The following is a 26,085-nucleotide window of genomic DNA, read 5'->3' as shown; positions in this document are numbered from 1 at the left end:
CGGTAGTGTACATAACAAAAAGCCCCCAGGTCATCCGTTCATTCCGGAAGAACCGCAAGTGCAAATAAATTGGTGAGGTGGTAGTAAATCCTGAACAGTCTACTTATTCCATCGCAAATGTTTTCGAGGTGTCTCCTTCTACTGTGTGGAGACTTTTGAAAAGGAATAGGTATCATCCATACAAAATTAAAATGGTACACTAATTAACTGAAGTTGACCCTGACTGAAGAACATAATCCTGCAAAATCATGACGAAAACCATTGCAAGGCATCCTACCTATCTCCACAATATTTGTTTTAGTGACGAATGTACATTTTTTCCAAACGGCAATGTTCACAGATAGAATTGTCGTTATTGGAGTGACACCAACCTTCACGTTTTCCGAGAAACACATATCCAATATCCACAAAAAATTAACGTTTGGGCAGGAATATTCGGAAACCATATTGTAGGACCTCTATTCATTGATCAAAATTCAACAGGGGAACCGTATTTGAATATGCTGGAAACCACCGTTGACCCTCTCATCACTGAAATCGTCGAAGCGAATCCTAATAAATTCGCTATAGATATTGTATTCCAACAAAATGGAGCACTACTTCATTACTCTAGACAAGTATGAAACTATTGTTGGATTTCCCGGTCGTTGGATTGACCATCGAGTTCCTACAAAATGGCCAGCCCGCACTCCAGATTTGACACCTCTGGACTTTTTTCTTGTGGCTATTTGAAGAAAAAGGTGTACGAAACTGGACCTGCTTCAATATTGGATGTACGGCAGAGAATGATTATTATTTCTAGAGATATTGACGTTACTCTGTTCGAAAATGGTCGGCGTGAAATATCGGATAGGCGTTCATATATCAGAATGTTCAAGGCAACCATTTCGAGTATTTTCTGAACTGACCTCAAGCTTATTACTTTATTAATAAATTGATGGATGTAGCCGTTAGTTACTACGTGGTAGGAAATATAATGAAGAAAAGAGAATTGAAACTTTCTATGTTTTTTACCGCTTCAATTTGTAACTAACATTACTGCAGTTGCGTCCTATAATGCATTTTCAAACTTATACATTAAAATAAAATGATTTATTACATTATCCCTCATATATCCCTATAGGTAATAATACAGGTACTTAGCTTGATTAGTACCTGAGTTTCAATTCTCTTTTTTTTATGATTTCCTACCACGTAGTAAACGGCTACATCCATCAATTTATTAATATTTTATCATAGAATATGAGGTAATCAGCCTGAAGTCAGTTCAAAAGATAGTCGAAATGGTTGCCTTGAACTTCTTGACATATGAACAGCCTATCCGATATTTCACACCGACCATTTTCGAACACAGTAACGTCAATATCTCTACAAATTTTTATTATTCTCTATCTTTTCAATTCTCTTTTCCTCAATAAATGTTAATGTATTCAGGCAATTATTAAAAGTTCCGCAATTTTATAGTAGTTGAAGATATTGACATTATATTTTAGGGCTGTGAAGTATTTGTCAGGAGCTTCGAAAATATGTGTTCCCCTTTCTATTTTTTTTCCAGATGGCGCCCAGTCGTAGTACGAACGTAGCCCTTGAAATTTGAACATTCACATTATTTTTTGAACAGCCTTGTATATTTTTTTCTATTCTTCGGAATATCAGTACTCTCTAAACGTTGAAGAAGAAGATCATTCATGAAGTTAGTGCTTTTACCTTCTCTGACTAACTGAAGCTCTAATCACAAAATAATGATACATTCCACATATTTCCGTTCACACTCAGGCTTTGCCTGTTTGATTCAAAGTTCCTCCATAAAAAACAAGAATCATCCAACTAATTTTACCAAGTGATTGTTAAGTGATTGCCTCATGATGAAAAACCAACAATTCCTTGTAGTTTCGAATAACCTAATCAAAAGTTGCCCTTTAACTAAATTAATGTTGGTAAATGACATCAACAATTCTGATTCAATTAGTAATTAGTTGTACAATCCCTGAAGTAAAACATACATTCATATACAGCAGGAAATTAGCGGAGTCATCCATCTAATCTGACGTTTATTTTTATCCCGAATTATTTTTCATAATCAAGGGTTTGAGTAAATGACCTTTCGCATCAACGATGTGATGTGTAAATTGATATTTAGCGTGTATTGTCCTTTATAAATAATGTTCGAAATTAATTTTTGTCAGTGTTCAGCATAGATAAAGTATATATACGGAAAGGAATCTGTAAGGGTCGAGCCTGGAACATCTATTTGGTTTTGGGAACGCCCACAGCAGCGTTAAAATTGCATTAAAAAAAGTCGGGAATATTCCAACGCAGAAAAAGTTCTATGCATTACGGGAACGGTAACAACAACTCGACCGTTACTTAATCGCCTTCAATAATGTCTACCGCAGTGGTTGACGAATCTTCAGACATAAAAACCTGCAGATCACGGTCAAAAAACCCGGCAAACAGCTTTAAAACAGTTACCTCCGGGCGTGAGGTTTACATTCTTTGATTCATGAACTGTCAAAATCTAAACAACAAACTATTCCAATCATAATCTGTTCAATTGATGATTCATTTTGGTTGAGTATTATCACAATATTTACATGAAAAATAAGCGTGGGCAACTCTGATACTCATTTACATAATGCTTCAGAACGGAACGTTCAAATAGACAAGGCAAAAGTTAATATGCTTTTCATTTATTTATAGATTTTTTTTCTTTTATTCGATGCTCTCAAGAAACGGCAAAAAATTCAACACTTAATAATCGCCTTACTGGATTCAATGAAATTAACAGTTTTGAAATACAGTTTAGCAAATGGTAAACACAAGAGAAGAAAAAGGTTTTTAGTTATACTAAAACCAATAATGATTGAGAGTAGAAGTAGGCCCAGTTGACAGCAAATCGGGGGCGTGCTTATTAATTTTTGAGAGGGTTAAGAATGAAAGAAAAATTCTTAGTACAATTAGTTAAAATATTCATACACATTTTTTATTTATTTCATTAAAACTTACAATATATATATATATATATATATATATATATATATATATATATATATATATATATATGTATATATATATATATATATATATATATATATATATATATATATATATATATATATATATGTATATTGGGTTGCAGCAATTGATAAGTGAACTCTTTATAACTATTCTCAAGCTTTCGAGTAACTTAAACTCATCGTCAGGGGTACTAGAAAATACAAATTACAAATTTTTGATAATAGAATATAATATAAATGTAAATGTACAAATTTTCGTCTGATCTTCAACCTCAGATTCGTCACTGTTGCTACCGCTATCATCAAAGTGAATTATGATTGGTTCAATATTGTGTTCAATACGGTTGTCTACGTCCCACATTTTTTGCTCCTCTTTTAAAACATGCTGCATGCATTTCTTCCAGTCTTCTGCAGAAACAGTTCGAATAGCTTCTTGTAGGTGATGTTGCACGTCCACTAATTTAAATGTTCTGTTTTCTCGTGCCACATATCCTTTTACTTGCGCCCAAATTAATTCTATTGGGTTTACTTCGCAGTGGTATGGTGGTAACCTTAAAACTGTAATTCCACGACTTAACGCCATTTCATCCACTGCGAATTTTTTATATTTGTCTGTGTGTAATTTTGTTAGCTGAAGTAGTTTTGCCTTTAAACTATCTTTGTTATATTGGATGTTCTTATTAATTAACCATTCTTGAATTGCTGCTTTTTTCCATGATTGTTTCGGTAATGGTTCTAAATGTCGACTATGGTATGGGGCATTGTCCATGACGATGACAGACCCAGGTTCCACAAGTTGAAAGATGCCTTCAACATTTTTCAAACACCTCCGCATTCATCTCTTCATGATAGTCGCCTGTTTTCTTAGATTTGAATATTAATTCACCATTTAGTAAATATCCACTGTCGCTTTCTATATGCGTAACTATCAGACGACTACTTTTCCAGATGGCTGTTTTAACCCAACTGACAAACCTTCAATAAAAGCTTGTCGTGCACTTGTTATATTACCATCCTGCCATACTTTTTTGACCGTATGTCCTTGGTTAACCCATGTCTCGTCCATGAAGTACAATTTTTTTTTGAGTTTCCGAAATTCGTCAATTTTTCTTAGATAGTTTCTTCTCCATGCTATTATTTCTTGACGTTCAATGAGAATGCTTTTCCTGTCAACTTTTCCGCACGTAAATTTCATTTCGTGTACAAGTTTCCTAAAAGTTTCTTTACCCATTTTTGGGACCAATTCATGATCGCTAAGTGCCTCCAGAACTGTTTGTAGTGCAGGCAGCTCATTTCTGAAAAAGAAACTGTGAATAGTTCTGCGTATACTGGTTTTGGCTTCTTCATCAACTGTGATTTTTTTTCGTCAGCTACTAGTTTTTGGCGTTTGTACGTCCCCATGAATTTCTGCTTCTCTTAGTATTTTGTAAATCGATGATTTTGGTACACCGGTATAATCAGAGCACATATCAACTAATTTATCTTTTGTAATTGTGGAACTTAATGATGTAGAAATGCCCGGTTGGTTATTCGGAGGTACACACGTAGAATTACAGCACATATGCACAAAGTCATCTTTTGGTGGCTGATGATCTCTTTCAAGACAGTGAAATACTCGCAGTACAATTTGTTTTTCTCTTACTGACCGAGACTCCGACCGTTTTACCTTTTTCGACGTGGAAGGCCCGACCATGTCTCCCATTTTTTGAGTAGTTTGAGAACGGTGTAGAAATATAATTATGTAACGCTTAAACACTTATTAGCACTATTATTTTCACCAATTGTTATCACAACACGTCGATTGCTGACTAACTTAACTGTAAAACGTACAATTCACGCTGTATAATTCACAAACCAATGATACGCTCATGGCTGCAAGTACATTAGTGAGGACTGCAACAATGAGATGGAAGTTACGGTAAAGTGACAAAGACAGAAATATCGTTGCGTACAGCGTTGCCACTAGTTGTAATAAATATCTAACACTATACAGAAAATAATGAATTTTAACTGATCAGTAATCAGGAAATGTATAAGTATTACTCATTACAAGCTCATTACTGATTTTTGTCATAAATAATACCTTTTAATCGTACTAGTGTTGTGTATTATCTATAATTTGCCACAACCTACAACTCTACTGCTTACTATATTTTGATTCTGCTATAAACTGGTAACGTAAAATTTAGATATGACAACGCGCTTTACTCTCAATCATTATTGGTTTTACTATAAGTCATTATTTGGCGACCCTGGGAAGCTGGCGCCGAAGAAATATCTGGCGATGACTAGGAAAAATCTACGCTCAACAGTAGGATTTCTGACTGGCCACTGTCAACTAAGGAAACACCTCCACAATATGGGGCTAGTGGACACTCCTCTACGCAGGATTTGTGAACAGGAAGATGAAACTGTCAGGCATGTCCTATGCGAATGTCCGGAGTTATCGTCAATAAGAGAGTGTGAGTTCGGCGAGTCTTGGCCTGCACCTGCCGATATGAAGGATATGTCTCCTAGTGACCTGTCCATCTTTCTGGAAAGGACAAGATGGACGATGACCTAGGAGAACCACTCCTCGGGAGAATGTACAATGGGTCACATGTGGCCTGTGCTGTGGGCCTACACTCACCTTCCCTACTCTACAAATACAGAAGTCATTATTTAATTATAAACATATTTTTCCCTCCATAAGATCAACGTTGTTAACTATATTAGTCTTCAGAAGTCTAAATACCCAAAAATGTGAACTGAAATACACTCATCCACTTTTTTATTCTATTCCAAATTGATGAGGTTCAAGGAAGATCAAACGCGATAGATATAGTTTTATTTCGTACTCTAGGAAGTTAATTGTACAAAAAATATAAATTTTCCACTGGCGGAGATAACTATGTCAAATCTTTTTTCCGGGTTTCTTGGCCATGGCCATTACCATGGTCTGCAGATTTTTATGCCTGACGTTTCGTCTACCAATGCGGTAGATATTATCAAAGGCGATGAGGTAACGTTCGACGTGATTGAGTTGTTAACAATGCAGAAACTACAGTGTTGGAATTCTTCTCCGGTTTTATATTATCGTAGGTGGGCGTGGCTTCATTTCTCTAAATTGGATCAAATGCCGTTTTTTTCGTACAATTGAGGGCAGGTAGTCAGAATTTATTAATTTTCATTGCCTTTTCCTTTCTTTTGAAATTATCCCTGTGTTTCTGAATTTCTATTGCCTTCCTATACAGAGTGTTCCAAATTAAGTCGGCACCATTGCCAACTCCGTTATTATTGATGCTACGAACTGGTAGCATTTTAAACGGCCTTCTTGATGCCGAAAACAAAATTAACATTGAATTTCACTAGTTCGGACTTCCATTGTCTATTATATAAAATGATTTGAAATCCCTGAAACAAAAAAGAAGAATTGAAAATGAATGGCTGAAAATAACAATTATATTAACCCAAAATAAACCTGAAATGAAATAATAGTGAAATAAAATACAAGTAAAAATAGAACAATTGAATAAATTGAAATAAAGAAATGAAAAAAGAAACTAAAAATAAAAAATGGAGAGATTCCAAGTCACGTTAGCTCACGATCGGGTGATCACCCGAAGACGATTGTAGATACTAACAATCGAAACGTCGTGAACTAACGTGACTTGGAATCTCTCCAATTTTTATTTTCTTTTTTTATTTCTTCATTTTAATTTATTCAATTGTTCTATTTTTACTTGTATTTTATTTCACTATTATTCATTTCAGATTTATTTTGGGTTAATATAATTGTTATCTTCAGCCATTCATTTTCAATTCTTCTTTTCTGTTTCAGGGATTTCAAATCATTTTATATAATAGACAATGGAAGTCCAAACTAGTGAAATTCATCATGAAACATTATCAATCACCTTCAAACAAACAAAATTAACAGTTGCATTTTGAAACTTCTTCATAAAATGATATATTTTTTCAAATGGAACATCCTATACAGGGCTTTTCACGATGAGCGTTAATTAGCCGTTTCTGGCTCTGTTGCTTTGAATAATTCATTTTCATCATTGATATCTGTGAAAAATTACAATATGTGACATAAAAACATTAGCTCTCACGAGTCAGTAGAGAGTTGTTCTGAAAATCTAGACAAGAAAATTGGAGTGGATAATTTGGGAAACACTCGCTACATGAATAGCATTTTACAAGTGTTGTTCATGACGAAGAATTTCAAGAACGAGGTTTTAATGATGAACGAGAACGAGAATGTTTCCTACTTATTCATCAAACTCAAATACCTGTTCATGCAGCTGAAGTTTCGTAAGAATGTATGATCTTTCCCTCCAACATATTTCCTGGAGTCATTGAAGTCCACTAGATACTCGTTAGGACAACAAGAGGATTGTTCCGAATTCTTGGGGTTCTTGTTAAATACTCTTCGTGAGCAAAACGATAGCAAAATCAATACTTCTGATCGCTCTGAATTGAATGATTCCGTACAGTCCATATCGTCTTGTGTTTGTAAATCTTTTGCTGGAAAAATCCTCACTTGTTTACTTTGTAATAAATGTTCAAGAGGGATTTTTGGAACTTCATCTAGCGTTTCCTCATATGACTAATAACCAGTCCGTGCAAAGCTTATTGTTAAATCATCTAAAAATGGAATTTTAACAGGTGACGATCGACTGTATTGCCAAACATGCGCCAAACTAACTGGAAACAAGTATATTCACTGTGTTTCTGGCGTTGAATTTGGTCACTATTACGCATTGGTCAAAGATGAAACGGGCTGGTTTAAGTTTGACGATAGTCATCTCACGAAGTGTTCTGGCTATGTATTGAATCTATTGGAGCCTCTGGAGGCACCCTACACTTTGTTTTATGACAGAGAAGACATTGGCAGCAAATCAAGATCTTCAGATGATGTGGTGCTGCAGGTTTTTCCGGGTTTTCTTGCAGCTGAAAAAGCAAATGCTCCTCTGGAATCAGTGAAGTCGCCCCGGAGCGCCAATTGATTTTTATTGTTGTTTTCATTTTTATCTTCGAAGATAAAGCTCATCAATTCCATAATTGATTGTTTTATTGCAAATAAAACAATTAAAGAGAACAAAATTCAAGCTGGTAGGCCGGAGTAGAATAAAACTTGATGTACCAAACGTTTCATCTGCTCCTGCGACAGACATCATCAGTGATATGGTCAGTGGTGTTTGCTAAAAGAAAAAACAACTTTTTACCGAGACCTGGACTAAATAACCTTCTTTTTTCAAATGTCTCCGATATTACATTCGAAACTCACTTTTTCGAATACATTATTATTTGTACTGATATCCATTTTTTTTTAGGAATGATAATATCTATGCCGTTTCTCCTGGCTACCTTTCTCGTGTATGCTCTACTACCAGAACCAAACTTACACCGAAGAGCTTTGATGTCATATGTTGCGACTTTACTGATGGGATACATTTTACTTGTCAGTGTCCAGCTGTCTTCAGAAGGAATATCGGATGTGTCATGCAATCTGTTAGGTAAGTACTCCAGAACTACAAAATATCTTGACACTTACCTTTTTCAACACTGAAATTACACCTTTGAATCATTTGATACGTCGGCCTCTTATATTTATTGGATAGTAGGACATTTTGCCAACAATTTGCATATCAATCAATCAATCAATTTATTTGCTTATTATCTGTATAACAGATTTAGCATCGTCAAGGTAGATAAATATAATACAAAACATACACATTAATACACACAATACATACACATTAAAAAGGCAAAGCTTTAAAACTTGCCGTTGAAAAATTCACTAACGTCATAAGGGCTGAGATCAACCAGCAGCTCTTTTACACTTTTTTTGAATTTAATCATATGTAATTCCCTCATATATGGTGGTAAATGGTTGAAGAGCCTTATCGACATAGTAAAAAAGCTTTTATAAGTAATTGCCAGTCAATTTTGTGGCATAAGAAGATTGTGGCCATTTATGGTCAAATATTCATGGTTGCGATTAACTTGAGGGGTGTTATTTTGTGTCTTGATATAGACAAGACATTGAAATATGTATAGAGCCGTAATGGTTAATATATTAAATTTTTTTAATAGAGGTCTACAGCTCTCAGTTCGTTTTGCTTTTCCCAGATTCTTATAGCCGTTTTTTGCAAAATGAATATCCTTTTCCAATCAGTTGAAAGTCCCCAAAAAACCAATCCTTATGACAGCTTAGACTGAAATAACCCCATGTAAACTGTTCTCGAAACATAAAAGGGAACAAATTCATTGATCCTACGAAGCAGGTAAAGAGTGCTGGATAACTTAGTAGAGAGATCTTTGATGTGTTCTTTCGCTGGGCAGCTTAGTAGAGAGATCTTTGATGTGTTCTTTCCAAATAAGTTACCCCCAAAAACTGAATGGAAAAATGCATACATATTATTTCAACAAAAAAAACTGCATTTCTCGTTTAGTGACAGATATCAACCAGTTTTGTTGGCAAATTGTTGTAAAGTACAAAAAAACTTTCAATTCGTATGAATTTTTAAGGAGATCGGATGAATGCAATATTCATAAGTGAAAAAAAAAACCTAACGCAAATTATAATTATTGCAATCCCTTTACATAATCTCTCTCTTTCTAAATTAATGGACCCACTCGGGCGCATTTGTCCAGGCTCCTCCTATCAAAATGACGTCAATTTGATAGGAGCTTCGTCGGGGGGCGCAGCGATCTTGCTCGAAGCAATTCTGCCACCTCTTTTTCATCACACTTTTTATAATAAAAAACACAGTATTTTTTTTGTCGCCTCTTGTTCAGGAGACCTTTTGATTTTTTTTACATATATTTATTGGGTCGCCTCTTCTACTGGAGACATTCGGATTTTCAAATTCACATATATGGTCCGTTTACGTGGTTATCCGACCCACCCCGGCCTGAATACCGGCGTGAATAAAGGGGCCCGTAAACTTCACTTCATTAAAAACTCTCACACATTTCAATATTTGTTCAATGAACTAGCACAACACAAAACGGAGCCCCACGATAGCACATGTCATCCGCGTACCTTCTTTGTAGACGGACGTTAACAGCACGTCCGTTTACTACCACGGCCACCACGAGACTCTCACGGTAACAATCTAGCTCTCCTTAATATAATCGATTCTCGATTATGTTGAGATCATTCTTATAGTCAGTTTCAAGTATTCTATCTGTTTTTCCGTTAACTAGTTGTCGCCCCTTCGAACGACAACTCTCAAAAGACGAAACTTGTGACTAAGGACTAAAGATGTCTCAACTTTTAAGGTATGATTCACAACATGGGTTGGACGATAGGAAGTGAAAATCGATCGTCCGGCCTTTCGGTTTAAACCACTGGTTCACACAGCGGTCGATTGTGTCGAGCACTAGACAACCGTTCTCCAAGTATTCTATGATATGAAAGAAGAAGAGTAACCTAACCTAACCTAACCTAACCTAACCTCCTGTACGTAGGCTGTTCAAATAATAATAAGCAGGCTATTTTTATAAGGGTCATAACTGGTGACGAATCATGGATGTATGGTTATGACGTCGAAACCAAAGTCCAATCATTTTAAAGCAAGAACCCGAGAGAGCCAAGACCAAAGAAGCACGCCAAAATCGATCAAATGTCAAGGTTTTGCTCATTGTTCTCTTCGATTACCGTGGCGTAATGCACCGGGAGTTCCTGCCACGTGTAGTATGTCAATAAGGAGTATTAACTTGAAGTTTTTCGCCACTTACAAGAAGCAATGCGAAAAAAAAACGTCCGGTATTGTGGAAGAACAATTCACAGCTTTTGCATCACGATAATGCACCTGCTCACTTGTAATTGCTTGTTCGTGATTTTTTTTTCAAAAACACAACTGCAATCCTGCTTCAGCCACCGTTTTCACCAGGCTTGAGTCCCTGCGGCTCTATCCTGTTTTCAAGATTACCCATGAAAGGGTCCATGAAAGGGCGGGGTTTTTGACGATTGAGGAGATTAAAACCGAATACTAGAAAGTGCATTTCGAAAATCAGAAAAAATGGTGGCACAAGTGTATTTTATCTGACGGGAACTACTTTGGAGGGGATAAAATAGAAATTGATGAATAAATAAATATATTTTGAGAAAAATGAAAATTCACCTTATTTTTTGAACAGATAATCTACGATGAAATCGCGATACTCAATGAAAATATATTACATATTCAAAAAACACTCTCTGAGATTTTCACTGAAAAGTTTTAGAAAAAACGCAACACTTGTTTCGCTATACTTTAACAAATTAAAGAATTACCTGTCTTTATCAACAATTTTTCACTAATTACAAACTAATTTATTTACAACACTAATTTATTTCCACTATTCGAATTTCCAGTTTAACCGCTCGATTCACTTTCTGAACTGCCCTCTTAGGTTGGGAAGCCGGGCTTATATAATGTAACGGTCCTTTCTAGAAATCTGTAGTCGGTTCGGTACTCGACTAGAGTTTTACCGGCTATTGCATTCTTTCACGGGGATGTCATGTGTTTGTTCGCTGAGACGGCCGGCATATCGGTCAGGGACGGCTTCAGATTCGTTACAATACAATAGATTCTTCAGGCATCTGTATACACGTATAGACACACCTTGAGAAGCTTTATCACAAAAAAGTGTTTTTTTGAATATGAATTTAGCTGTGATATAACTGGATCTGTCATATAAATCACTCAAGTTATTTTGATATACTGAAACTTTATTTTCCAGGTTACTTAATCATATTTTTCTTCACCGTTTCCTTCTTTTGGATGAATGTTATGTGCATCGATATGTGGTTGGCTTTCAGGTTTGTAGCTATTTTGAAACATTAATAAATGCGTAGAAAGTGTTTTTCAAAAGATTATTGTTGGGAAAAAATTCTCAAGGTTTTTCACTTCTCCAATTTATAAGTATATCGGTACAGACCGTTTTTTAGATGATCCTACTACGAGGTCCGCCTATTCAATAACGTGACTGCGCGCCTAGAGGGCGCCCCAGAGAGGTGGAAAAAAACGAGTAGTGCGTTGGGTATCTGGAAATCTTCATATATTCACGTAACAAAACAGGTTTTCGTCACTATTACAGTATTTGTACAGTAGCTGTTCAAAAGGAACGTGTTTTTTTTCTCGTGCCAAAAACCATGTGTAACGGAAAACATGAGCAACGTATCAATCTCAAATTTCTCGTTTAATTGAAAAGAAAACTCCGATTGAGCGCTATAAATTGTTGCAAGAGGCCTATGGGGACAATTCTCCATCTCGTGCGCGTGTTTTTAGTGGTGTAAGCGCTTCAGTGAGGGCCGAGACAGCAATGATGTCCAAATAAAAATTCAAGGCAGTGTTGATCGTTTTTTTTTCGACATCAACAGTATCGTGATGACTGAATGGGTTCCAGAGGATCAGACTGTCAACCAGACTTACTATTTGTCAGTTTTGGCTACACTGCGAGAACGAGTTCGTAAGAAACGGCTCGAGTTGTGAAAGAACAACTCGTGGGTTCTGCACCAGGACTACGCACCTGCCATAACGCGCTATCTGTGAAGCGGTATTTGGCCAATAAACGCACTCCAGTGCTCGTACACGCGTCGTACCCGCCAGATTTGGCACCGTGCGACTTTTTTTTGTTTCTGAATATAAAATCTGCTTTGGAAGGGCCCGATTTGAGCCGATGGAAGCGGTAAAGCAAAAAACGGCAGAGTTCCTGAAGACCTTCACCAAAGAAGACTTTCAGCACAAAACATATGGAAAGGTGTGTGGCGAGGGGAGGAGAGTATATTGAAGGGGAGCATTCGAATGTAGAATGATTTTAAAAATAAAACTTTTTTTCGTAACCATCCTCGTTATTTAAAAGCTGGACCTCGTATTGCTGTCTGGAAAATAGTAAGACTTATTGTCTGGTGCACACTAAGACAAGACGGCAACATGACGTTAAGTTTCGTTTCTCTTTCTACAGTTTTTTTCTGGCGGGACGTGCATTAAGGCAGACAATGGACAGGCACATGCCAGAAGAGGGACAGGACTCGCCCCCCTATAAAATAATGTTGAAAGAAAAACGAAACTTCAAGGCATGTTCCGTGTTTATGGAACTTCAGAAGGTTGGGTAAATGGGACAGAATCTGTTTATTTAAGGATATGATGAATTTCTTATAAGTAAATATTGAATTTCTCATAGATTGATGGAGAAGTGGAAACCAAAAAAAAATGCATGTAGTACTTCATAAATAGTTATACCACTTAAATTTTCTAGGGGTATGAGGAGTTTTGGTGACAGGAAAGGAGCTGAAAGAAAACGCTTCATAATTTACTGCTGCTACGCTTGGGGCATGCCGCTGGTTGATATCTTGATAATCTTTCTGTTGAATACTTATGGAGACCAAACATCGAGTTACTATCCAGCAATTGGTATTCAAAGATGTTTTGTTGGAGGTAAGAACTTTGAGTGATTGCAGCTCATTGATTTGCTGTTTTCAGTTTTGTATGCATTACCAAACTATTTTATTGGGTTCATCAATACGAGAACAGAACTTCATTAATAAACTCAAAGGTGACGTCAAGACCGATCTTGGAATTCATTGAAAAAGTGAAAGAATAGTGGACAGTAATAGATTTACCCTACATTGTTAAGATAATGGGATGCCCATTTTTGGATCAATAAGGAATAATGCCAGATAATCTGTAGGATTTTGGTGGGTGACCCAATCGTGTTGTAAGGCACCGGAAACTTCCCCTGCAGATGTTACTATAACAAAACTGGGACCATTAGAGAAAAATTAGAGATCTAACTTTGAGGATATTCTGTACCTGCGAAGAAATTGAAACAGGGATCTTGTCAGATCATTCCTAGGATCATTTCATACAATATCCCATTGTATTCTCTGTTTACTATAGAAGATTAAACGTACAGATCGGCTGGGTGTAGTTAAAACTATGTAATAACGTCTTCGAAACGTTTAGATTCATACACCATATCCTTTTTCATCAGTTATTGAATGTTGAAAAATTATTTTTCAAATAATATTCAAGAAAAAACCAAACAATTGCCTCAAAATGACCGAGAAAGGTTGCTATCTAAAAGAAGCTCTTTATATCTGTACATGACAACCAAAATGAGTCCAGGCTCCGTCAAACATAAAACAAAGGACACTTAAACATGAAACAATATTAGAGGAGTAGGTGTTGGGACAAATAAACTCGTGAGGTTTGTTTGTCTCCTTTCTTAGTTGAAGAATCTAGCGAATGCCAAAGAAGGAAGAAATTCTCGATATTTCAAGTCTTTTTCGGATATATTTCCTTCAAAATGATGAATTTATTTTGTTATTTCAAAGCTTTACAGGCTTTGAGAGCTCTTGAAGAAATGCTTATAATTGCTGATAACAGTGATTTCGATTGGTTCTGTTACATTAATGACTGATGGAACTACGAATGACCAAGATGCTCTATACGTAATTCGGGAAGTTATCAATATGACCTACTCAGATTACAAGGCTAATGGTCATAGTACCCGATGCCGTTGACACCGAAAAAACAATTTTCGAAACTGGGGATACATTCACCTTATTAAGGGCAGCTGTAGTTGGATAACTAAACAATACGCATGCGTAATAAAAAAATACGCAATAAACACATACTAACGACAGGGTATCCTTACAGGTAAAGTTTTCAGGAATCTCCTGTGAAGGGCCATTCAACTGAATAATTTAAATGAAATGAATAAAAACACTTTTGTCCAAATACCACAATCCAGTGGTATTTAGACAAAAGTGTTTTTATTCATTTCATTTAAGTGATCATGCGGTGCTTGTATATTAAGCCAGAAATTCCAGTTCTACTTTTTATGAATTCTATCATATTTTTCCAATATCTTTCAATATCAACGGTAATTGGACACCTGAACATTCTATAAAAACCGTTCAAAACTTCATATTCACATACTGATATTGTAAAAGAATCTAATTGGTCAATGTTTTTTAGAATGGAAATTGAAAAAAATATGTCTTCGCTGAATGAAAATGTCTCAGTGTCCAAAATTCAACAATTCCAAGTTTGCTTCTGTTAATGAAAATGACTCTCTAGACAGCTCTTAATTTTTTTTACAGAGGGACTGCCAAACTTCCTCTACTTCTACCTCCTAGCCATGCTTATCCTCATCATCAATATAGTACTGTTTATTTTGACGGGATTCAAAATTCATAAAGTCCAGAGAGAAACTTCCGTCCTCAAGCACTCAGACAGCAAAAGACATGCTTATGAAGACGATAAACAACAGTAAGTATTAATTTTTCCATATCATTCACAAATAAATTCCACAGAGAAACATATATTTGCTGAACAGGTCTTGGAAGCTTTGGGAATGAGGCAGTTACCGGTCTTCTCTCAACCCTTCCTATCTACTATCTTGTGTCTTCAATTCAAGACGTTCATACTTTGACAATCATTTTGTACCGTTTTCAACCATATCTTTCGCGATCTTCCTTTTTGCCTTTTTCAAATTTATTTATCCAGTCAGTATATTCTTGTCTTTTCTGTAAGCTCCCAACCATCTGATCCTTTGGGCTCTTATTACTGCTGATATTTTTAATGTTTCATAATAATATTCAAATTCTTCAACTCTCTTCTATATGAACTCCTCCATATATTATTCGTAATCATTTCCTTTCCTAACTTTCACTGATTACTGACTTATATAATATTTCCTTAGGTTTTGATACACATTTAGACTTTGATAATTTTCTCAACATTCCATGTTTTCAATTTTCTTTTATGATTCTTGCTTCTATTTTTCTAGATTTTCGTGGCCGTTTTCTTACACTTTCAGCCCTAAATATATAAATTTTTGGGCTTTTTCGAAAATGTCCAAAAGCTTAGATACTCGTTTAGAACCTGCTGAACTGAAGACACGATATATTTTAGTGGAAGCTTAGCAACTGGAATATGTGAAACAGTGACATAGAGGATGTGCTCTTCCCAAAAACCATCTCCAGAAGTAGATGAGATTTTTGTATCTTGGATTTGTTAAACTGCATTGGACGCTTTTCGTTTTTCAAACGATCAATTGATCAGTGGCGCAAAAAACCCATAGAAAAAGCAAATCTACTAGCTGAAAAATTTGCATTCACACTAGAATCCGGAAATTACTTTTCGACAGGTCTTGTCAGGCGAATTTTGAAATAGCCTAATATCAACAAGGCGTCTGACCCTGATGAAGTACCCGTCATCGTACTTGAAAAGTGCGCAAATGAACTCGCACCAGTATTTTGAAGACTTTTCAACCTGTCTTACAAGACAGGGGTTTTTTCCTTCCTGTTAGCGTTCAGCCTATTCCCAAAAAGGGCAAGAAAAGTCTTCCAAATAACTATAGACCAGTCGCCATGATTTCAAAAATCATGGAGAAAGCCTGAAACCACCATATTCTCAAATATTTGGAAGGCTTCAACATCTTAAGCGATCATCAATATGGCTTACGGAAACAAATATCAACAGGCGACCTTCTATCATATGTCACTTGTATTTGGAATAACGCAATCGAGAAGCATGGAAAATCAAAAGCTGTTGCGCTTGATATTCCTAAGGCCTTTGAAAGTATGTGGCAACAGATCATTTCTGTAAGCCGTCGATGGATATCTTTCGAATACTTTCACCATCAACACTGGTGTTCCCCAGGGATCCAACCCTCTTTTTATTGTATATCAACGACTTATTGGAAAAAACCAAGAATCCAATATATTGCTTTGCTGACGACAGCACACTTGTCTCGTCATTCCATTTGGAATGGCTACAGAGGTACATCTCCACCAGCAGAAGGTTGGATATCTTAAAGGGGATCTAGTATCGATGTCGAATTGGTGTGAAAGTAACCAGGTTCAATTCAATGCCACAAAAACTCAGGCATCGGTTTTCTCCAAGAGGATAAATGTTTCCGAACCGGATATAATAATGTTAAAATGGACACCAGTATGTTTGAAAGTGATTAACAATGTTTCGTGATGAATTTCACTAGTTCGGACTTCCATTGTCTACTATATAAAATGATTTGAAATCCCTGAAACAAGTAAAAAAGAATAATTAAAAAGAATAGTTGAAAATAACAATTATATTAAGCAACAATAAATCTGAAATGAAATAATAGTGAAATAACCTACAAGTACAAAATATAATAATTGAATAAAAAAATTAAAGGAATGCAAAAAGAAAATAATAAAAAAATTAAAACTGTAGAGATTCCAAGTCACGTTAGTTCACGACGTTTCGATTGTTGGTATCTACAATCGTCTTCGGGTGATGACTGGACTGATTCCTCCGAGAGATGACTATTTTATAGGTCGTTGAAATACTTTCACTTTCTCTACTTTCCATTTTCCGCTTCACTGATTCCGTGAGAGATGACCGTTTTGGCGGGAGTTGGTCATTTTTCGTTTGATGATGGGTTTCCATATGTTTCGTATATCTACGCTGGCCTGGCTGAATACGTTGTTGGACAACATGTATGCGGCTTCCTCAAATTTTCTCCTGAACCAATGTTCCTCTCTGTGCAAGATCTCAGCTTGGGACCACTCGATGTTGTGTTGATGGGTCCAAACATGGTCTGCTATTCCTGATTTGCTGGTTTCTCCTCGCTGTGTGTGCTTCTTGTGCTCGGCAATGCGAACATTCAATGGCCTCTTAGTTTCACCAATATAGGATTTTCCGCACTCACAGGGTATCCGGTAAATGCAATTCTTGGAATCGCAGTCCGCATTTGGGGGCCTGGTTTTCGTGAGGCTGCTACGGATAGTGTTACCGGATCTGAAACAGGTTCTAATGTTGTACTTGGAACCAATTCTTCTTATCCTCTCCGATAATCCTCTGATGTAGGGAAGTGCAAGCACTGGTTGTAACGGCTTCTCTTCCTTGCGAGGCTCCTGCTGTCTTTTAGCCAAAGTCTTTTCTACCATCGCTTTGGAGTATCCATTCCGCTGAAGATCATTTTTGATGATGTCTAGTTCCTTCTCGAGACCTTCCTTTGTATTACAGAGCCCAATAGCACGGTCTAATAGAGTCTTGATGATTCCTCTTTTTGTCGATTGATGGTGGTTGGATTCGTGGTTCAGATACTGTCCCGTATGAGTGGGTTTTCGGTATACAGATGTTTCCCACTTAGTGTCGGTCCTCTTCACCAAAACGTCTAGGAATGGCAATTCATTGTGGATTTCCTTCTTCATTGTGAAAGTGATGGAAGGTCTTACGCTGTTGATGTGTAGACAATGGAAGTCCGAACTAGTGAAATTCAGGACACCAGTATGTCTTGGCACAATCATGTCGCTGGAATTGCAAAGGCTGCTTCTCAAAAGCTTGGAACACTGTTCCGAACCACCAGAAAACTGAACACACCTCAGCACTTTTTGATGCTTTATTAAGCTCAGATTAGACCTTCTTTGGAGTATTATTTGTATATATGGAGCTCTGCACCCAAACATATCCTGAATGTTGAAATCCATTCAGAAAAGATCTATCCGCCTGATTGGGGACGCGAACATCACTTGCAACCTTAATAGCCTGGAACATCGAAGAAAGGTTGGAGATTTGTCTGTGTTCTATAGATACTTTTACGGAAGGTGTTCAAGTGACTTGGCATATTTGATTCCACCAAGAGCGGTACATATCAGAACTACTCGACGGACTGTGGCTGCTCATTGTTTTGATGGTCAACTCAGAACACCTCGAAATTCACTCTTCAAGAACTTTTTCATCTGGAGAACTGCGTTTATCTGAAGTAAACTTCCTGAGAACGTTTTTCCAAATGGAGTTATTCTCTAGCGATTCAAATCCAATGTGAATCGCTACTTTCGCACAGGCACCGCTCTGAGGGTGCCTTAAGGAATTTCCTGTTTTGTCTTAAAAAAACATCGTATTCAATAAGGGTCTGTTGGCAGATTTAAAATGGATATTTCTAGGCCTGTCGATGTGCAATATATCTGCTAGATATAAGAGCATTAGCAATATTAGTTTTTCAATTGAAAATTTTGGAGCAAAAATTTATGAGAAAAAATCACTAGTAATCAATGCCCCACATCATTTTTCATATATGTATTTAGGTTTATATGAATAATGACGATTTTAAAACTGCTTTATGAAAATTTGCCTGTGTATTATGAGAAATAATTCTAAATGTATCGAATTATCTCTCTGTCTTTATTTTCACTGCGATATTGCTTTATTATCACCATAACAAAGGAGAGTTCATATCATACCTAGTAGAGGATCAAATACACTACCTTAAAGTACCATAGTGATAGCAGGGTGAACATAACTTGAATATAGATATATTTATGAACCTGAAAATACTTTATGAATGTATATAATTGCAGATACAAACTCTACGTGAAACTACTGTTTGCAATGGGTGTCAACTGGATAACAGAGATAATATCTTGGGCTATAGGATACTTCTGGCAAGAAACACCAAAAGCTGTCTTTTACTTCACAGACTTCATCAATGCCACGTATGGGGTGTTCATTTTTTTCATATTCGTCTTCAAAAGAAAGATTTGGACATCTCTGAAGAAGAGGTAAGAGACTAATAATTTTATGACATAATGACATACTTAGAAAAAGTGCTTGAATACAGTGTGAATATGTTACTGAACAAGAAGAGGTTTATGAATGGACTGACCCGTTCCTCGATGAAAATCAAGAAATCCATGATGATAAACAATTTTCACAAACATTTTTGTACCTACATGCGTTTTGCAAACACCGTAGCTTCCTCGGAAGAATTTCTACCGCGGAAGCTACGTAGAATTTCTACCGATGAAGCTTCGATATAAACGGTGAAATTTCTACTGTGGGAGCTGAAGTGTTAGGGGTAGAATTTTTACTGAGAAAGCTGCGGTGTTAGCGAAACGCGTCTAGAAATAGAAAAATGTTTGTGGAATAAGAAGAGGTAAATTTTTTCTTGTGGGATTCGTACCTTATGGGATAATTCCTAACAAAAACCTCTTTATGCTCAGCTCAGACAGTAATTGAATTTTCGATTCACTAGTATTGAGCTTTCCCATTTGATTAAAAATCATTTTTTAATTGCTGTTCCAGTGAGACGAATCTGAAAACTCATTTATGATAGAGGACAAGATAAATATTCAACATGTATACGAGATGATTGTGTAAGATCTTCAATATTTTGTGGTGGCTAGTTTGGCATGCACCTTAATTGTATTGGAAAATCATTTCTATCAGGTGTCTAACGAAGTCAACATACTTTTTTCCATGAGATTAACTGCAGGGTACTCAAAAAAATATTACATAGTATATTAGTGGATCCTCTGAAAATTCCGAAAATATGATAGTGATCACTAGCTGATATGATGGAGTTTGTGGGAAGTCCCCTAGTTATATATTTTTATACATATGAAAGAATAACAAAAACATACGATCTCCAATCTAGAAAAATCTAAATTAGACCTTTGACAGAGTGAACTCAATGGAAAAAAGTATTGAACAATAAAAACCGTGACTGGCCGGTGAAAAAACTAACTGCTGTTGCTCAGTACTAGTGAATTATAATTATTATCAAGGACACTCGAGCACAGATCGCAATTGATGATAGATAATACGTAACTTTTTATGAAGGACCAACTATTCATTCAATACCTGTAAAAGCAATTGCACTCTGTCTTGGGGTTAAACTAACTGAGAATTCTTTCCGAGTGTAGATATTGGTTGAAAGTTTCATCCGAAGGTTTTGAAGTATCAACACCACATTCAAGTAATTTCAGGCTCACACAGGAAGCAGTTTATCATTAAAGATACAGTAGTAGTAGTAAGTCACGAAATCTTATCCAACTGAACAAGAACTTACATCTGCTCTCAGTGTTTTTCAGTTGATCTTTTGATCTTTTTTGACATGGTGGCGAGACAGTCATTCTTACGAAATACTTTATATCATACCATTTCTGCAGAATAACTTCACCGGTGGAAAGTTATAATTTTTCCAGGATACTTCTCACAATCTTGAACTTGGTGCTTTTTACTCGCATGCTGCATGTTGATTAGGTACACTTCAATGACTAACAACAATCGATGGTTTTATTATGTGTTAACCCTCAATTCTATTTATCAATAAGGGGTTGGTAGTATGCTATTATTTAACAGGTTGTCAGCAGATAATGTAATATTGAATTATTCATTAATGAAAACTTATAGATACGGCACAATCATGGTGTGAATCATCAAAATAGAAATTTTCAATATTTTGCTTTGCTTCGGACGTACTGGCAGAAGGGGGACATGTAGATACGTTCCAAACTCCGGCAGGCTGTATGGTACAGAAAAAGTAACGAAACGGTTCAAAATATCTGTAGAACAGGAAAATATCTGTTATTATGTGACGGTTCACCAGCGATCTTAATTTTGCATTGAACTTGCAATTGAACATTTTCATAACATTTCTGTTATCCAATCTGTAACAATTCTGTAATCTCAATTCTCTTCCGTTGATAAATAACGTTTAACGGTTGATACGAGAAACAGGTACCTCAGTTCAGTGATTTACTCTAATTCTCTCTGAAGCTTATATCAAGCTTAGTTTCTGAATCGAGCATAGATGACCCCTCGTTGGAATCTTGAATTAGAAAAACTTGCTCATGAATTGACTTTGACAGGATGTAGGCTGAAACTATATTAACATGTTAAATTATAAATACCAATACTAGTTTTTACCCTGGATACATTGTTGACGCTGGATTCATCTGTTCATTTCTTCTATGGTCAAAAAAATTATTATGAAAGGATCACCATCAATCAAAAATCTAATTTGAATGAAGAAATGCAAAGAACTCTAGGTCAAAGCTAAATCAAATGTATGAATGCACGTATTGGTAACGGAGGTTGATGTAGATTTTAGATATCGAGGTGCTAACCTACTATTACTATTACATATCGGTAATTTTTATGTAGAGCTAAAGCCCTAAATCAAGTTTTTGTAGTTATGACTACGCCTATACAAATATGCAGGGTTTTAGTCGCTCCACTGAAGATGACTCATAGTTTCACCTTGGACGACCAGCCAGTATAATACATATCGTCATTTATATTGGGAAGATTGTCTACAAAAGGCAATGAAAAAAGAAAATACTTTTTCACAAATCAGCACATTGTGACGACATCTTCCTCGACTGTAGTTGAGCCAATAAAGAATCATCAAAAAATTGCACGTGTTCGATTTGATCATCACCTGATGACGCCAACTAAAAGGCCTGAAAGTGCGTTGAGGAAAACTTTGTTAGAGACTTGGAGGGTTATTTTGATCCTAAAATGTTCTCTTCTTCTCTCAGAGTAGACATAAACCTATTCATTGACTACGTACATCATGTTCATTTGTAGCAGGTCTTTCACAAAAATCCTCAACATAGGAAGGATTATATAGGAGTATGTAACATACATTGGAAGTAAGTTGAAAATAATCAGTTGGAAACAGCTGCTGAGTGAAGTCCATTTATAGAACTAACAATGATCAAAACTTCAAGAGGTGAAATTTGAGATAATCAGTTCAGTTTAGCCAGTTGAACAAGCAGAAATAGGTTACCAGCATGTCTATCGTGTTATATTTTATATACCTCAAAGATGAAGGGATTGAACATAATGACCATCAACGAATGTATTCAAAGACCAAAATCAGTAACTCATCACCAAAGGCGAGTCACCAAAGGCGAGTCACCAAAGGCGAGTAAATAATTCCATAGTTAAAAAATTTAGGCATACTCATATAAAAATGCCAGGATATTAGGTTAGGACCACCTACAAAAAACCATATGAAAATAGGTATATTATCAAATAAAGTAGGTATGACATCAAATCAAGTTAGGTTAGGTTAGTTAGGTTATGTTATTTTGGTTTCACATTAAAATTGAGTTTCAATTAAGGTGATCATTTACTAGTTTTGGTAATCATTTATAATTTTCAGTAGTATGAAGTATTTAATTATTGTGATAATCTGTTACTTTTGGTGGTATGGAGTATTTATTTGGAGATACGGTAAACACAAACCAAAGATGAATGTGAAATGCAGTGCAACCATGTTGGACAACTTATGGCTAACGTAGAATGACTATAGTTCGTCTTTCAATAATGTGGTTACAAAATTAAAAACGGAATAAAAGACAATCAGAAAACTTGGATAATAGTGAACTGAACAATAACGTCTCAACTAAAAGAAAAATACCTCTAATCAGTGCAATAATGAAGAGTCAATCATATCATCATCATTCAAGTATGCTTTAACAAAAGTTAAAATCATCAACCGTGTAAAAAAAACGTCAAAGTGAATATTTTTTTAGGTTTGGTTTGAAACTATGGTGCGTTTCTTTTCTCCATTCTGAAAAGAGCTTTATACAAAAAATGTTGCGAGCTGATATCTCAAGTAAAACTCGGTAATCAAATTGATATTGATTTTCAATTGATATTCTCCAAAAAATGTATATTTCCAAAGCGAAGCAAATTATTGAAGTTTGACTAACTGTGATAGGTATCCAAGGACTATTCAGATGTTCCACTCTGGGACCCCAATAATCAAGTTTATCATTTTCCAGATATTACATCTGCATTGGTAAACCTCACCTTGCGCACGCTATGTCGACAACCAGAGGAGGGACACGCACAAGCAACTTCTCCACCACAGAAACTGGCACCAGCGTACATACAGACTACCGGATGAACGAAATGAGGAACGGAAAGCCTGAGGAGAGAGCTCTGAACAGACACTGAAGCGATTTTTTCTCATCATTTGTGCCATATATATGTAATACAGTTAACAATCATTTTCACGAAGTTATAGTTGAAAGTCAGACGAGTGATTGGATAAGTAGGGGCTATACTGAGTGCATAGTCTACAATTTTTTGCAAAATAACACTGTGGTGAATTTCAAACCAGATCACTGACATATACCGGGTTTATGATTGTGTGTTATTTCAATTTCGAATGGGTAGTTCCGAAATAGTTTCGCAGCAAGTTCATTGGAAAATTTTCACAAAATAGCATTTATCTTTGCACTTGTTTCATTATGATTTCATCTGGTCCATAATAATAATTACGCTTATCCAGATATATGGAATGCTTGAAAACATGAGCAAAATTCGCATTATGCTACGAAGTTGAGCTTTCATTTCATCTCTCCCAATCGCTGACTGAAATCACGCATTGTATTCTCGTTTATAACTGTTATTGTATCATAACTATGATATAAGAGTGTTGGGTGATAAATCTATATGAAATAATATGGAACTATAATATCAGCTGATATGAACTTACATTCAATCAATTATAAAGTATGTATCATAAATTTATAATTAGTGACATTGATGATGATCCAAAACTAAACAAAATTTTGGTTATGAATACCAAAAGTGACCGTTACCGTCATATTTATGAAACAAAAATTATAGTCGGAACATGGTTTTCTGGAAATCAATAGATAATCGTCAACCCAGTCGCTGGAAAATATTGTACGTTGGCCAAGTGCCAAACTGTCAAAATGAATTCAATTTGAGAAAATAATGAGATTCTGGATCTTATCGCTATCAGCGACATTCTATTCGTGAAACGTTGAAATCTGCAGAAATATCAAATAACCCAAATAACTTATAAATGAATATTTGTTATTGAACTCAATAATAACTCATGTATGGTTTTTCAGGTATCCGGTGTCAAAACTTCTGGTTAGTATTGATTAGCAATTGGTTAGTTTTTGACAACGATTAGTTGAAATACTATGAGTTCTTGGTTTATTTTGGAGCACATCAACACCAAAAAAATAGCTACGGGTAAACGCTCAATATCTGTCGGTGACATGATTGACGTATTTTTGATCTGAATGTCACCACATAGGTGGTTAGTTTTGAACTGCATAATTAAGATTTTGGTTACTTTAAGACCATCGTGATCCGAGTAGGTATTACTAAATCATATTCTCCGCAGATTGTGTCAACACTACAAAAGTACATTTTTTCATTTCATTGACACAACAAACGCAAGACTCTCATATAGTCACCTTCATATAGTCTTAGGTTACCTGCAAAAGGTGAGCACTGATTATTTTCCTTCTAATAACACATTATATAGCAAAATACGTTAATTAGTTTCTATAAAAACATATCAACATGAACATGACACCAAACTATAACTTCGATAGTGTTAACATTATACTTTCTTCTGTGTATTCAACTAATTATAGTCTACAGTCCATCCATATTCAAATTTTGTCTCTAACTTCACACCTCAAAAATCGAATCAGTGGGGGTACAATGTTTCCTTCAATTATAATTGCCATTAACTTATTTGAAATATGGATAACAAAGAATGTTAAGTGAAATAGCAAAGGAGCTGAATATGGATAGAACGTGTATATACGGGTTTCATTAAACTCAATGCATTTATTTAAGAAGTAAGTTACAAATCTATTACATTTTTTTTTTATAATAGTGATACTAATTTTAATCAGCTGAAGTTGACGAAATGATTTTCGAATGTTGTTTCACGTGAAAAAAAGCAGTAGCATTCAAAATATTTATCATAGGCATATTAGACGTAGAGAATGCTTTCTATATATGGAAAGGCTATGCAATTTTTCAATTCCCTTTTATTTGTGACCTGAATGAGCATGTTGTACCAAAGAGTAAACTTTTTCGAATCAATGATTGTCTTACTCTACCCTTCAGTTTTTAATTAACCAAAAATATCTGTAGAATATTTTGTAATTTCCTCCAAATTTAATTTTTCGTTTTTAAAAAGGATGTACCACCGGTTCTGACTACTCACTCTAGATAAAAAATGCGATCTGATGATGTTCATAATCTGAGAACTTACTTTTTCCACGAACAACGATTGATTTATATGGATTTATGTTTTAACACTCTTGGTTGCTCCAACTCAATATTCGACGCTCTTAGACGGTACGAACGAGATCTCGGGCACCAGCACTGTTAATTCTAAGTGACACTACACACAGCCCACTACACTGGGCAGCCACAGTGAAGATTCAGTGAAGACAAAATCAGAAAACCAGATTCTTCTTGACTCTGCTGGGTATTCAATCTGTTTACCAGCT

At 35.8% G+C, this 26,085-nt stretch overlaps 1 protein-coding gene across 9 annotated transcripts in view; it reads left to right on the top strand.

The window, feature by feature from the left end:
* The window catches only part of LOC111507772 (G-protein coupled receptor Mth2), a 131,651-nt gene extending 105,979 nt beyond the window's left edge, over positions 1-25,672 (top strand). For 7 of the 9 annotated variants that reach the window (XM_074182702.1, XM_074182699.1, XM_074182696.1 and 4 more), the window contains exons 2-7: positions 8,339-8,521; positions 11,739-11,817; positions 13,257-13,435; positions 15,106-15,274; positions 19,354-19,554; positions 23,572-25,672. In XM_074182702.1, the coding sequence (XP_074038803.1) occupies positions 8,339-8,521; positions 11,739-11,817; positions 13,257-13,435; positions 15,106-15,274; positions 19,354-19,554; positions 23,572-23,746 (986 nt within the window). In that variant the 3' untranslated portion in view covers positions 23,747-25,672. Of the gene's footprint in view, positions 1-8,338; positions 8,522-11,738; positions 11,818-13,256; positions 13,436-15,105; positions 15,275-19,353; positions 19,555-20,077; positions 20,149-20,697; positions 20,805-23,571 lie in introns of all 9 variants that reach the window. The other 2 variants (XM_074182698.1, XM_074182697.1) reach the window with 2 other exon arrangements.
* The last annotated feature ends 413 nt before the right edge of the window (positions 25,673-26,085 follow it).

This window comes from Leptinotarsa decemlineata, unplaced genomic scaffold (assembly GCF_025532065.1).
Source record: "Leptinotarsa decemlineata unplaced genomic scaffold, Ldec_3_MD MMD2_tig00026328_RagTag_RagTag, whole genome shotgun sequence".
NCBI lineage: Eukaryota > Metazoa > Arthropoda > Insecta > Coleoptera > Chrysomelidae > Leptinotarsa > Leptinotarsa decemlineata.
This window is presented reverse-complemented; position numbering and strand designations above follow the sequence as displayed.